Source organism: Gobius niger, assembly GCF_951799975.1.
Source record: "Gobius niger genome assembly, chromosome: 1".
Taxonomy (NCBI): Eukaryota; Metazoa; Chordata; class Actinopteri; order Gobiiformes; family Gobiidae; genus Gobius; species Gobius niger.
Genome location: NC_136852.1, coordinates 49,987,900 through 50,002,648, shown reverse-complemented (window position 1 = coordinate 50,002,648; position 14,749 = coordinate 49,987,900). Strand labels below are relative to the sequence as shown.

Below are 14,749 nucleotides of genomic sequence, written 5' to 3'. Positions count from 1 at the left end.
CAAATATCCTTGAGGACAGCGTTCGCACATTCACGTGACTTCCATCCTGCTTCCGTATTGGACAATTCATAATAAACTAGTTCTGATCACGGAAACTAGACCCCAAATGACAGCTTTTATTCCTTTTAAAAATGTGCACTCGTTATGCTATTACGCTGTATCATATTCATCGGGGAAACATGAAAGTCTTAACATAACTTGCATTTGATACTTTTGTTTTGTTCGTTTGTTAGTGAACTAGCGGCGGAGGGATATCAGTTGCGCAGCTGGGCTCTCGTGGTGGAGGGGATTTTGAATTTGCTCGCTTTTGTTGACGTTTCTTACAGATGATTTTATAGCATTTTTACAATGTTTTAATGTGCGTTTTTAAAACACAAATACCCGGTATCGTGGTCAAAGTAAGTATTGTTTCTGCTGTCACGGAACGTGTTGCCCATATCTGGGGTTAGTGCAACGTTAGCCGTGCAAAAATGTGCTAGACTTTCCTGCTGTATCCTGCTACTGTCTTTGTATGCACCACTGTAATACATAAAAGATGACCAGATTAAGTCACATACAAAGATATTTCATGATGTAATGATATGTAATGATTTGATAGTATGGCTATGATTGCATATCTAGCTAATGTTAGCTTCTCAAGTCAAGACACCGAGGTGCACGAATGAATGAAATTACACCATACCGACTTCATTTACAAAGCACTAAAAGCTTTACAGTTGGCCAAAGGAACCATACGCGTACGGATTAGAAAACAAAGGGAAACAAATAAGAGAAACAATGATAACACGGGATGCAAAGTGGGCTTTTACAACATCACGACACAAATTATCATTATGCTGTAATTACATTAAGTGAGGCCTACTAAAACAATGATTATGATGAGAAATGGCTTCACAGCTACAATTTTGTAATATAGGTTTGTTTATATGGCAGCAGAAAACATGTGGTCCTCTCCAATATAGATTATTTTAAGCTATGCAATGTTATTTTTATTTACAGATGTCGACACTTGAGGCGACCTCCGCTGCTGCACCTGAGGCGGATCAGAAAGACTCCCCCTCCGTTCTAATGGAGGTTTCAACTCCCATAAACTTTGCACAGACGACTGCTGCTGACTTTGGGATCACCGTGCAAAGCTTTATCCCACCTTCACTGCCGTCTTCAAACCGCAAAGGTAACACACAGTTGTCATGAAGGTAGAAACTGGAAACAGTGTTCAGATTTTTACATGGCTGTTGTGTTGTTTTTGTTCTCTCTTTATCCCAGAAAAGTCTCGCTTAGCTGAGTTAAAAGCGAGGCGGAGGTCTAACATCGGCGTCCGTGGCTCACCTGAAACCAACTCTCTCATTCGCTTCATGGCACAACAACGGATGAAGACGCCGCCGTCTCAGGTGATTGTTCATGATCATGGATGGATGCTGGTGTCGGTGTGTCTCAGTAACCGTCATGTGGCCGGTATAGAAATGTGTCACTAGTCTGTGCCACCGCTTTGCTGTAGCGGCGCCTGATGAAGAAAAGGTGGTTAAAGTGGTCACTGTTCAGTTTAAATACTTTGCAATTCACTTACTCAAATTGTATACACTGGCCACTCTCTGATCACCAAATTTGCAGCCCCATATGAAAAACCAAAATACAATGTGCTTTTATTGTAGTACATTTTATATAACGTATATTCAATCAGAAAATCATACCCGCAAAATCTTTCTATTCAGCAGTTGTCCTGAATCAGGCTTAAATAAAAGATATATTGTCAAACACAACCTAATTCTCTCAAAATTAGGCTTCCTCGAGGCACCGCATTCAGCTCTATTCATTCACGCTGAAATGGAAACTGATAAAATAATGTTCGTGGACACAGCCAAACCTGAGACTGAAAAGAAATCACAGTGTCTGTTAATGATGTTTGGCGACATTTCACAGATTGAAAATAATGGGATTTGTCAAAAGAAAACAACGCACATTTTACAGCTTTTATGTAATAAGACGTCATTGTCAAAGCCTTGATCAGATGTAACACGTCTTTGCTTGGTTTCTACATAGTTTTATCTAATGTGATGTTGGCTCTCGTTGTGTCCTTGGGTAAGACATTTCACCCAATGCCTATGTGTGGGTGGTTGGTGGTGGTCGGAGGGACCGTTGGCGCAGATGTGAGCCGCCTCACTTCTGTCAGGCTACTCCAGGGGAAACTGTGGCTACAAATGTGGCTCACCACCATCAGCATGGAGTCAAAGAACCCCCCTCCCCTAAATGCGTGAAGCGCTTTGGGCCTGACTTGTGTCATATGAAAAGCGCTATACAAATAAGATTCCCTTCCCTCTATGGTCGGCTCGCCAGGTCCAACCAGAGCGAGGAGTCTGGCTGTGCTTGGCTTTGGCTGCGTTGTTTGTTGGCCCATCAATTAGCCTGTCCATTCTATTCACACCATGAAATTAAGAAGGGATTTATTTAAGGCCGAACAATATGGAAGTACTTTGCGATGTGCGATACGGCTGTGCAATACTGCGATCACGATATTACGATATGTTCCATTTTAGTTAAACACAAATCGTAAGTTACTAGTTTTTCAGCAAATTGTGTCAAAGGAAGACTAAAATGGAACCAAGTTAGTGTTTAACAAGAACATTTTCACATTCCTATGTTCAATGCAGTTTGATTTTGGCTGAGGATTACGGATTTTGCATCACCTAATATCGCGATACGATATTTTTTTGCGATATATATTTTGCAACCCTAGATTTTTGTGATGTACAAGTTTTATTTGGATCTTAAACCTCTCATTCCCCACGTGAAACCCGAGCACACTTTCTCCTGTTTGGCTTTACCTAAATCTAAAAGCTTCTTGAAAAAAGTGTCAAAATAGTGACAAAACGAGACGAAAACATGGATGAAAATGCAATGAAAGAGCGACAAAAAAGTTCACATAAGCGCAACAAAAAACAATGTAAGTGTGACAAGAATGCAACAAAAGAGCGACAAAACCACAACAAAAAGAGCAACAAAAAGCGCTGAAAGTGTGGCAAAAATGTGATGCTAACCCAACAAAAAAGCAATGGGGAAAAAAATGTCAAAGTGACGACAACGCAAGGAATAAGATCCATTTAGATGAGTTTTGTAGGTCTTAGCTTAGCAATGAGCCGTTACACTAGTCTATTAGGCTCATGGCCCTTAACTGGAGAAAATGCACTCAGTTCGTAGGTTAAAATAAACCTTGACGTGTGTTTTACATTTTTAGATTGTACTTTTGTTGTTAATCATGAGTGGCATGTCTTGATTATCCACGAGTAAAAAAATCTCCCAGTTCTTTGCCGGTTCCCCATTTCCATAGAAACGAAACATTTATTCAAATACAACTGTTGTGTGTGTATTTTCAGTTCAAATCATCTCTGGTAGCTGCTTCTTTTTTTCTTCATTTTTTGGTAGCTGCTCCTCTTCTTGTTACATATTTGAAACCAAAGCAAAGGTACTTGTGGGTAATTTAGATCCATGAACCAGAAATGTGGTGTTTTTTTGGGAGCCTGTGATAAAATTGCTGCCTGTGGACGATGGCACTTGTGAAGTTTGAAACTGTCACGCTGCATTACTGAGTAGGCTTTGACTTTTTTGTTTTGTTTTGTTTTTTTCTTTCTGCTTGACCTTTTGCAGCTTGTCAAAAGTAGCCCCTTCCTGCCGCGGGTTTCCTCCACGCTGAGGCAGAAGATGGCGTCCTTCCAGAGTTTGATGGGAGCAGAGGAGGAGGAGGAGAGCGAGGACAGCAGCTCTGGAGGATGCATCACGACAAGAGATGATCTGTCTGGTGAGGCGCCGTACTCTGCCACAGGATTAATACTTCCAACGCTCAAAACGGAGCCGTGCCAGCGGGCTTCTTTATGGAGTCTGGGGCGGCTGTTGCTCCGAGTTCATTCACTGTGAAATACAACTGGAATATGACAGGCTCATACTGCCACAATCTCTATTCTGTTCTCTATTCGTTTACTCGTCTGCGCCAGGATGTAGAGCTGGATGATGTGGCAAAAGCATTTAATCACGATTTCATTTTCCCATATAGATCAATCTCAGATTAGATTTTATGTTTTCATAATAAGAGCAAATACATGATGATGATGATTCATGAACCTAGACATATCTTTCATATAAACCTCAGCTCAATGACAAATGCTGATTAAATTTGCCCAGCTCTACGACAATGAATGATGCACATTTAACAGTAGAATTTTAGGAGCAACAACAACTGCAACTGGATTAAAACAGTGTCTCACAGTTAGTAGCCAATAATCTCCAGTGAACATGGAGCTAAGATCGGGCCTAAAAAATCAAGCCCGATCTGAACCGAGCCCGAGCAAATAACTTGAATTGACGGCCCGACACTAACCCGACGTCAATAATTATTTATTTAATGCCTGCCCGGTCAGAGGAGCGCGCCCTGTGTGAGAGGTCCGTGCACGCAGCAGCGGTGCACACATACCTGGGCTGGCGGAGAAGTGTGCGTCTCTCCTCTTTCCGCCTCTCTCTTAAATCTTACCTCTAAGTGAACAGGGGTCACTGAGAGAAAAGGGTTAAGAACCCCGGTTCCACCTCGCACATGCGCCCTCGTCAGGACAATCGGGATCGTTACAGGAGATTTTCTAAAAATCCTGACATTACCAGGAGAGTTCCCGGGGGAGGGTGAATTTGTGAAAATGACTTAACCTTTGTTTTTTTGCAGTAAAGAGTTTACGCTTTGCTATCCAAGAAAGGGGTAACAGAGAGCCTGATTTTGCAAGCTGTTATTATGCAATTCAGAGATCAAGTCCTCTAAAATGCATACGATATAAATAGCTTTAGAATTTCCTGACATAACACATCATTTGTTATAATGACGCACTGGCATTTGTACAAAGTGGTGCTTTCTTTGCGCTGCAATTGGGAGGTTTGGCCTTTGCTGTTTTGATGACAAAAAAATCTGCTCTTCACCAAACAAACTTCCCTGCCCCTGATCCATTTATGGAGTTTCCAAAACTGCTATTTCAGCTTTTATGTGCTCAATAAATTGTAAACATTCTAAACTTCTCCAAACCTCTTTTGAAACTTTGACTGTGATTGTATTAATGAAAGTGGCACTTATTAACCAAAACCTTATTTAAAAGTGATTATATATATCAAAGAAAGGCACTTTATAGTTTTTCTGCTTATTTTGCTTATTTTCAGATGGAGGAAACCTTGAAGCTGGGAAAGAAAACCACCCTCCCTCCACAGCTCTCCCTCTCAACAAGAAGAGGCGCCTGGGCCCCTCTCAAGGCTGTGAGGGCCAGATTAGAGAGGACACTCCCCTTCACTTCAGCCTGGAGCTGGAGGTACAGGCACAGATACTTTATTAACCACTGTAAATAATTAAGCTGTGCACCGCTCTGGCATTTTGAAGACGACTTATTTTCTTTGCTTAAATACTAGTCAATGCTGTTAAAACGTTGTGATCAGTCTTTATAGTTGTTTGTTTTTCTCGTCCTTCTATTACTAATAGACTCAAATCTATTATATTTGACTAATTTTCAAGCCTTATGTGAATTGTCTTGATTTAAACATTTCTTTTATCAGGAGGACGACACGTCTTTGAAGCATAAACCTCTACAGTGCAGTGAAGGGTCGTCCATTTCTCCTGCGCTCATCGAAGCAGAGCGGCCGGTGTCAGACGCCGAGCTCTGGTCTCCAACAGAGGACCAGCAGGTACAGGCTTTCTCTCTGTTCTCAGTCAGCAGAAGTGTTATCAAGAAGGCTTTTCTTCTTCCCACTCATTATCTGTTCACTAATACTGACATTAATTTAAGGATCACTGTGTGAAACAGTGCAAGTAAAGTAAAGCAGGAAATCTGTTGTTTAAAAGTGTCAAAGTGTCGTTTAATTAAAATAAATATCTACATGATGTTAGAAAGATGTCAACTCAATAAAAGTCTCTTGAGAGTGTGTAGAGTCGTTGTTGGTATCTCAGTGGAGGTCAATGGAGGGTATGCACTTTCATTTTTCTTCCAAACACATTTAAGCACAAACGTTTGAGCTTTTGTTTCAACTCTGGTCCAGCAGCAGCTCAGTGATCTCCCTCTGCTTCTCTCTCGTGTGTTTTCTCTCGACAGGAGGTTGCCTTTGAGCTCCAGAGGATCCAGGAGCCGACCCCTGATGACCCCACAGCGGCGTCTCCAGCACGGCCTGCTGCGCTCTTCCACAGCCCCTCTATCTCGTCTCTGCTGGAGATGAAGCCCACAGGTAGCACACCGCTGTCTGTGCAAGAGGAACCGGACTTTTCTAGTTCGACAACTTCTTACTATGCAGCAGAACTTTCTCTGTGTGGCGGCTGTGGTCTCTGCAGAGTAGAGTCAAAGCACTTTATCGTCAATGATCATCAGATTTGCATGATATACCTACTTTAAATTAAAATGAAGAGATAATGCGATATCTACATTTGGATTTGTGTAGTCAATCATGTACATCCCATTTGCTTTTGAATATTTAACTTTACCCTCTTTCCTCTGTTCGACGGAATTTTTCAAATTTTAAGAAGTAAAATCTGCACAGATGGGCATTAGAATGACTTGCTGCTTTAGTTTGATAGCCCATTGTAAAATAAAATACAAATAAAATATTTGAGTTTCATCCAGAAGGGGAGAAAGATCACTGAATGCTTTATGCTTTCAGTTTTTATTTCGTTTGTGTCTGCAGTGGACTCCCTCGGCAGCCCTACGCTGAAGAAGAAAAAGAAGCAGGTGCGATTTGGAGAAGCGCTGCCACCGGAGCTGTTCGATAAGAACCTGCCCCCCAGCACGCCGCTGCAGAAGGGGGGGACCCCGGCGCGGGCCCCGACTCCCGGAGGAGCCCTGCGCTCGCTGCTCAAGACGCCTCAGAGATCGGACTCTCCCACCGCACAGCAGCACCCAGAGAGCAGCAGCCCCTCTTTCTTCGGGGCGTCGCCCGCTCTGTCCATTCCCCGCAGTCGGAGGATGGCGCCTTCAGAGGACGACGACGAGCAGATGAGGGGGAAGGTGCTGTCTTGTTTACTCCTACGTCGTTTTAGCTGATCATGGGACATTAATAATTCACCTGATAACATTCGATCCCAAACTCTCAATGTGTAGGTTTCCTGCTGGTGCTTTTATTGTTCTTAAAGCTTACGTTTCTTAGTGTAAAAGTCCTTGAAAATTTTTGACAGTAACCGTAGACTGATACGGACTTTTGCACCAACTATGACAGTGCACAGGCGTGTTTTATGTGAAATATTTGGTGAGCAGTTTGACATTTATTGTGTTTTTAGATCCCGTTCCCTTTGGAGGAGATCGAACTTGAAGCGGCCATTGCTGAAGGTAAATAATATGCAGTATTGTGTGGTCGATATCTTTGACTTGAAATAATAGTTCATGTCATGCAGAAATAGTTAATTTGGAGAAGATCGATGTCTCGGTCCTGAGACCTTCATCAGGCAAATTTAATTCTTAAAATTATTATCTTTGACCAAAACGTGTAACTTTTATCATTTATTTTGGGTTGGCCGAAACAATTTTACTTATTTAATGCATTCTCACGCTTTATACATAAAAACATAGCAAGTTAAACCAGTAAAGGGCCTTAAGTTTGACCATTTTTATGATGATTATAATTTCACTTCCTTATTGGGTTAGGATTACACTGACAGGAAGTAACATCGAGTCAAACTGTTCTGGAACTTTAACTCTCGCTATGTCGCTTCCTGTCAGCAGCTTAAAAATTCAAATAAAAGTAAACTTTCTTCCCAACATTTCTTCATTAATTTGCTGCTTCACTGAAATAAAATCATAATTATAACTTACAACAGTTTTCCATCTAAATTAATCATATTTTTTCAAAACATTAAAACCTGTTTTAAGCGCTTTAAGTGTTTTCACCACCAGTAGTACCTTTTATCTCTTCTCTAGCGCTATACTTCTACCTTTAAACGGTGCCCAGTCAGTATAATATCATGTACTACTGAATTAAATGCTAATAGCAGTTCGTTTTTACAGAGTCTCTTTTGAATGCCCAGCCGCTGAATTTGGATTCAGCTTTCAATGAAGAGTTCTTTTCTCATATTGAGACAGGTAAATGAGTTTATTCATATCAGGTACTTGTATTCATTTTCAGAGTTTTTCTTGCTGCGCAGTAAATGTTATATATGCGTTTGTTAGTCTCATTCATCCTTTGACTAAACCATTACATTATACATGGATAAAACATACCTTTTAGTGTTTGTTTTGTTTTGAGTAAGATCTCAAAACAATTCCCTGGTTTTCCACGATATCATACTGTGTACAGTAAACCTGTGTACAGTCATACTTCTAGTGTGTTTTCTGAATTTCTCTTAACTTTCATGACAGTGTGTGAAACTGAAGCAGCAGAAAGCGAGTCCCCTATGGATGCGCTGCCTCCTGAGCCTCTACAGCAGGAAGAGCAGCCTCCTCAAACAGGCGCTGAAGCTCAGGCCTCTGGCACCGGCGGCGGCAGGAGGAGGAGGGGAAAGGTCTGATTATTCTCCCTTAGAGACATCCCTCTGGTCATATCTATTCTGTTTTTTTGCAATGCGCTATCTTCGGTTTCCACAATGTTGCTCCACATACAGAAGCCTCATATTATTCCAATGAAAATGGCTATTTCACTGCAGCAACACATTGGTTGGTTTCACCCACAGATGGAGCCATTATCCCTCTGTCAATAAGTTTAGCTCAGAATTTTTTTAAACAAAACCTGAAACATTTATCGTTTTTGAAAGTAATTACTGAACAGAAAATGCACAAACACCACATTGATCTAAGGACTTATAGGCCATATTCAATTATTATTATTTTTTTGAATCTATCTTTTTATTAGCTCTGGTCCCAACTCTTTCCTAATATATCAATAGCTTCCCAATTCTCCAAAGGGATGAGGCTATGTGCGGCGTCACGGTCAAACAAAATGTAATGCTTTATGATTAATAGCAGAGTTAAAACTCAGGTATAGTGCCTTTAAAGATGCACTATGCAACTTTTTATGTAAAAAAAAAAGTTGTTCTTTTGTGCGTATTTGACCTTTCAGTGACCCAGTGGTTGTATGGGTGGTTAGCTTGGCGCCTTTGCTTTCTATCCCGGTGGCTCCGATGATGCTTCAGAATCAATCTTATTTCCAGATTTCTGGTAGGTTTTCAGAATTAAATGTATGCGTAACCATGGTGACGGTTCCATCGGCAGTGGGAACCTACCAAAAATCTTTTTTTTTTAAACTGATCATGGAGCGTCTTAGGGGCCAGCGGGATGGTAAGCTAACCACCCAAGCATCCACTAGGTCACGGAAAGGTCAAATATGCACCAATATAAACTTTTCGTTTTTTTTATATATATATATATATAAATATATATATAAAAAGTTGCCTCTTCACACAGACAACACAACTGTTGAATTCTGACCTGCCTCGTATGTCCACAAACCTCTGTATTAGTTTAAGAGACAAGCCCCGATCTGCTCTAAAACAGGTCTTAAAATGGACAAAAATAAAACCACAGTTTTAGAATGTCATTTTACACAAATGTAGCTAGAGGTTGACCGATATTGGGTATTATACAAAATCGTCTATCGGCTGATCTAGCACAAAAAAGGCCGATGTCTCCGGAACCGAAAGTGATAGAGACTTCCCGTTTTTTGGGAGCTCAGTCAGAGCTTTAAAATGAGCCCTCACATAACTCCCTAGACCTCAGGGAACTGAGAAACATTGTGATCAAAATCGGTCAAGTTTTTACACCTCGGATTATATTTTATGTTGCGGACTTTTGTTGCGCAATTTCAGAACCATAACCAGTACCTAGTAAATGTCCTGAATAAATCAGCCCTAAGTCTCCAATATAGCGCCTGACACATTTTACAGTTTAGAAGCGTTAAAATCAAAATCCCGAAAAATCGGTATCGGCCTGAGGAAAAGAATTATATCGGTCGATCTCTAAATGCAAGAAATATCGAAATGCGAAAACACAAATTTTACAACAGATCAAATGTATTGTTGATTCGGTTCATAGTCCCACTATATGTTGATCCTCCCGCACTGCAAGGTGCATATTCACAATAGTAATTCCACTCCATCTCATTTAAACACTACTACCCAATAGATGCTACTGTACAAATTCCACACAGTTTACAGAAATTGCTACAAAAACAGCTATTTTTCCTTCTTGCACCAAAACCCAATTAAATTCTTCTCTTTTGCAGGTGACACACGACACGGCAGAATCTCCTGCTCGCTCCGGCGGCCGTAAGAGAAAGGTCTGCCATCTCTACAAATTACTTTCATCTCTGCTCCGCTTGTAGAACTCTCCCTCTTAACCAGAGGAGATTGAATAATTTTAATAAGTCCCAGGTTATACCACGTTACATCTAATGCGCAGTTAAATTCCTAATCACATCGATGATTTTTCACTCCACTTTTCGTGCAGAGAAGGCGGCGGCGGGAGTTATTTTGGTTCTAATATAGTCTCCTTATTCCTGCTCTGTTTGGCTCAGCTGCCAGAGGAGAGTGAACCAGTGAAGAGGTCGTCACGCGCCGCTGCCAAGACGGCCTCTGGGAAGATGAAGGTGAGCGCCTGATCCTGCGCCTTCATTTCTTTTTACACCACTTCAGATGGAGCAGCTGTAGACCCCTCTCACCGGGAGGTACAGCCCTGCCAACAGCCTGATAGATTCATAGCTGCTCTGCTTCTGGGTGACAAAGGTGGATGATAAAGCTAGTCGTTGTAATAGGGCTGTACAATATATCGCCAAATTACCATTAACACAATATTAGGCGACGCAAGAAGCTACAGTATATTTCTGTCTGACCGAGATTGGGTTATCCTTTGTAGCCTAAAACAAAAGCTCACGGTTGCTTACAAATGTCAGTTTAGGTCATCATTGTCTCAGTTTAATTACATTTGGACTTGTTTCAGTCCTGATTTAGTATTTCTTACCGTCTTGTATTGGTTAAATGTGGAGAAAAAAAAGCGAATTGGCCAGGACACACTTGAAAAAGAGATTTTTAATCTCAATGAGAAAAAATGAAATTGGTTGGGATTTTACTTAAATTTTATTGTGAATTTGAATGTGCTGTGTTTGGTAAAATATTTGCACTATTTTATAGACAGTTCTTGTATCTGTATATATTTCCCCCCTCGTATTGTTCAGTCTGATTGCCTATTATTACACAGTTCAGTGACTGAGTGACTAGGGCCTCAGACCAAGAAGGTCCCAGGTTTGATTCCCAGACAGGGTGGTGGCTTTCTGTTAACCCAAACATTTGAGGTCGACTGATATATCGAGCCGATATTTAGCGATTTTACAATATCGGATGATCTAGCACCGATAAAAGCCGATCTCTCCAGGACCAAAAGGGATAAAAAGGGCCTAGGGAGTCTTCACCTCCTCCCTAGGCCTCAGGGGGGCGGAGAAACATCTCGATGAAAATTGGTTAGCTAGGCTACAAGTTAAACATAAGTGAAGGTGAACATGCTGCATGTCATTTTGACTCACAGAACGTGGAGAATTCAATCGCCGAGTTTTAACCTCTGCAATTGTATTTTTGATAGCGACGCAAAATGCTGCAGCTAGCAACAGTATGTTAATGCTAACGACGGCATCTAATGCTAACGACGGCATCTAATGCTAACGACGGCATCTTATGCTAACGGCAACTAATCAAGGCTGGCACAGAAACTATGATTGAATCACCAAAAGTAATGAAATATAATTGGCAAGTGCTGGAGTGGCCAAGTGTTTGTTTTTACAGGATTATAGACCAGACATTTGGAAAAAAATGTGCATGTCGGCATCGACCAATAAAAATCCCAAAAATCGGCATCAGCCTTAGAATAACCCATATCAATCGACCTCTACCAAACATGCACAACAGTCTCCTTTTCAACATACAGATATAACCAATCCCCTAACAGACGTGTTAATGATCATTTCCATTATGCCCAGATTACTCTCTCCAAAAGTTGGATTTATAAAAGGATCTTTTTCAATTCTGCGATTTTTTGTTTCCCTTCGCTGCACCACTGTCGTATAGAATAAAATGGTAATGTTTTCTTTTAGTTCTAGGATGACGGTCTGAGTGCAGTCAGAGGAGGTTCATTGCAGTAGGTTTTCAGTCTTTTAAAGCTTCAGTAAATTCATTTTAATCCCATCAAAATAGATGTCAATACTTCACATATTCGCACTGACTCCAAGATGGATTTTCATTCTTTCATTTTCTTTTTTGTGCTGTGTTATATAAAAAATGGTTTAACATAAGGGTTTATTACTGTTTTGAAGTGTAGATTTTTTTATTTTTTTATTCAAAAGACCGAAAGCTGAAACCTTGGTCCTTGGTGGACAATAACTTGTCTTCTATTCTAAACGGGCCTTCTGATTGAAAATCACGACTCTCCTTTCACACTGCAGTGATCATGTCTGACTGTGTGTGTCCTCTCTTCTCAGCTGAGCGCGGCAGCGCGTGGGTGGAGCAAGAAAGTAGACCGCAGTCTGTACGGATCTCGAGAGTACGCCTCTAAAGACCCCTCACTCAGCCCCATCGTAGAGAGACTTTCCTCTGAGCTCTCCTTCAGCACAGAGGAGCCTCTCCCACAAACGAGCCCCGGTAAATTCACCGCAGACTCTGAGTGCATAGTACCACACGGGAATAAGTAAATGAATAAACGTCTTTTTTATGACGAAAAATCTTCCTTGAGAATCAGTAGTTTGACTTGTATGTTTTTCTAACATGGAAAAAAAAAAGAAACACAGAAAGAATTGCTTTTAATGTTATTTGACTTTAACATTATTCTGATGGTAAAAAGCCACAAAAGAGAACCATTTGAATGATTTTCTAGAGTCTAACTAATACAGATGTCTTTTCTCCTGCAAGCATAAAAGGGAAATAAGAACTGGATACAACTTCTTTCTTTTTTTTTCTAAATGGTTGCTTGATTTATTTGTTTATTTCCTTCATGTTGCCTGTGAAAAGAGCATTATTTTTCCTTTTACTGGTTCATGACTTTGCCCTAACCGTGTTTCTCCTCTTTTTCCTGAGCAGCCCCAGGCCAGGAGCCTCAGCCCGACCTCCGCTGTAATGGAAACTCAGTCAGCTCTGACCCGGCGGTGTCACAGACAGGAGACACGACGGCCTTAAACGCCTCGACGACTCCCCAAGTCTCGCTCTCATTTCCTCCGGGCGGCAAACGCGGCGGCGCGCGGCGGACCAGGAGGCTGTCGGGGTCAAAAGTCGCGGGGAGAGCGCTGAGGGGAAGAAAGGTCAGTGTTAATGACGAGCAAGCGGACGGGAGGGTGCAGGAGAGGAGCGAAGAGAGCGCCGCTTTTGACAATGCAAAGCGAGAAGAGCCTGAAGAAGCGGCGTTAAAAGAAGGAGCTGGAGATGTTGTCTGCGAAATAAACCCATTCGAAGCGACAGCAGATGTGAATGGGAAGTCGGAATCACACGCCGCAAGATTTTCTGCAGGTGAAGGAGATGCAGAATCGTCTGGAGGAGTCGAGTCGAGTCGGGACTGTCAACCAGACGACAAAGTGAGTCACGAAATCCAGAGCGAGCGCGGAGACCAGCCAGAAAACACCCCACAGAGCTCAGATTCTCAACAAGTAGAGCTCGCACCAGCAACGGCAGCACAACTGAGCCTCCCACCCTGGCAGGACGACTTCGACTTTGAGGACGTGTTCAGGCCTGCCCCCACTAGAGGGCAGCGTTCGGTGCGGCGCAGCCTGAGGAAAAAGAGCAGCGTTGACTCCGGCTGTTGCGACGAGGGCTCAGTGTGGCTTCCTCACGTTTCCCCAGAAACTATCAAAGAGTCCCGTAGGAGGACGAGGGGGAGGCGGCTTAGCGCTGCCCTGGCCGCTCTACCCCCTGACGAGACCCAGCCGTGATTATTAACGGGACTGTATGTGTTTTTGACTGAGGCCTGTTGGTAAAACGGACCATACCTTCAGCTATGCACAGTTTAAATGAATTTCTAAAGAACATTTTTGAAAATCCCGCCGCTTTTGTTCTCTGGCAATGATTTTTGTAACCAAAGTCGTTCAATACACACATTCCAATCATCTCTGCTGACCACCTCCAAATCAATAACCCTCCACTCGGGCTGGTAATCACAGCACATCCCCTTCTCTCCCCCCAAAGTCACTGCGTGGAGTGCGCTCCGAGAGTCAATATTTTCACTTTATGCAGAGATGAAGACTCTATCGGACGTTTTGCAGCTGTCGGGGGCGCCCTCCATGTCACCGGATTCAAATCGAAAAGTAATTAAGGGAGATGTCAAATTATAGGCTTGGGTCGTCCCGTTGATTCCTCGCAAACGCTGACTCCAGGCGCGTGTAAATAAACGGCCGTATTGTGGAAAAGTAAAATGATTTGGGTCAGACTTTCATTTCGTTTGCATCGTGGGAGAACGACATTTGAAGCTTTTACTGTAATCATCGTCGCTAGCTGCAGCCCTGAAAAATATAATGAACTTAAGAATCATTTTGACCATTTGTAATTGCTTAAGGGCATTTTTTTTTATTTTAATTTCATAAACCCGTGTGATATGAAAAGACAACCACTGTTTTACACAAATTTTACGACTTGATATATGGGATTTAATAAATACTTTTATTGTTTTGTAGTAACTTTTCCAATGACCTTTTTTGAAAGTCTTTGCCAGGCTCCTTGATACTCACCGCTTTGGTTGTTGTTATAGACCTATGATTCAGCAAAACGCCGTTCGTCTAACTCCAAAGTGATGATTTA

The 14,749-nt window shown here is 41.9% G+C and overlaps 1 protein-coding gene across 1 annotated transcript; it reads left to right on the top strand.

Moving 5' to 3' along the window:
• Nucleotides 1-1,005: 1,005 nt before the first annotated feature.
• Nucleotides 1,006-14,451, top strand: cdca2 (cell division cycle associated 2). Its single transcript, XM_079567518.1, has 14 exons — nt 1,006-1,174; nt 1,267-1,391; nt 3,643-3,793; nt 5,185-5,330; nt 5,572-5,700; nt 6,105-6,234; nt 6,688-7,007; nt 7,277-7,325; nt 8,001-8,075; nt 8,352-8,494; nt 10,210-10,263; nt 10,501-10,572; nt 12,451-12,610; nt 13,046-14,451. Exons 1-14 carry the CDS (start codon nt 1,069-1,071, stop codon nt 13,885-13,887), a joined length of 2,502 nt encoding a protein of 833 aa, XP_079423644.1. The 5' UTR covers nt 1,006-1,068; the 3' UTR covers nt 13,888-14,451.
• The last annotated feature ends 298 nt before the right edge of the window (nt 14,452-14,749 follow it).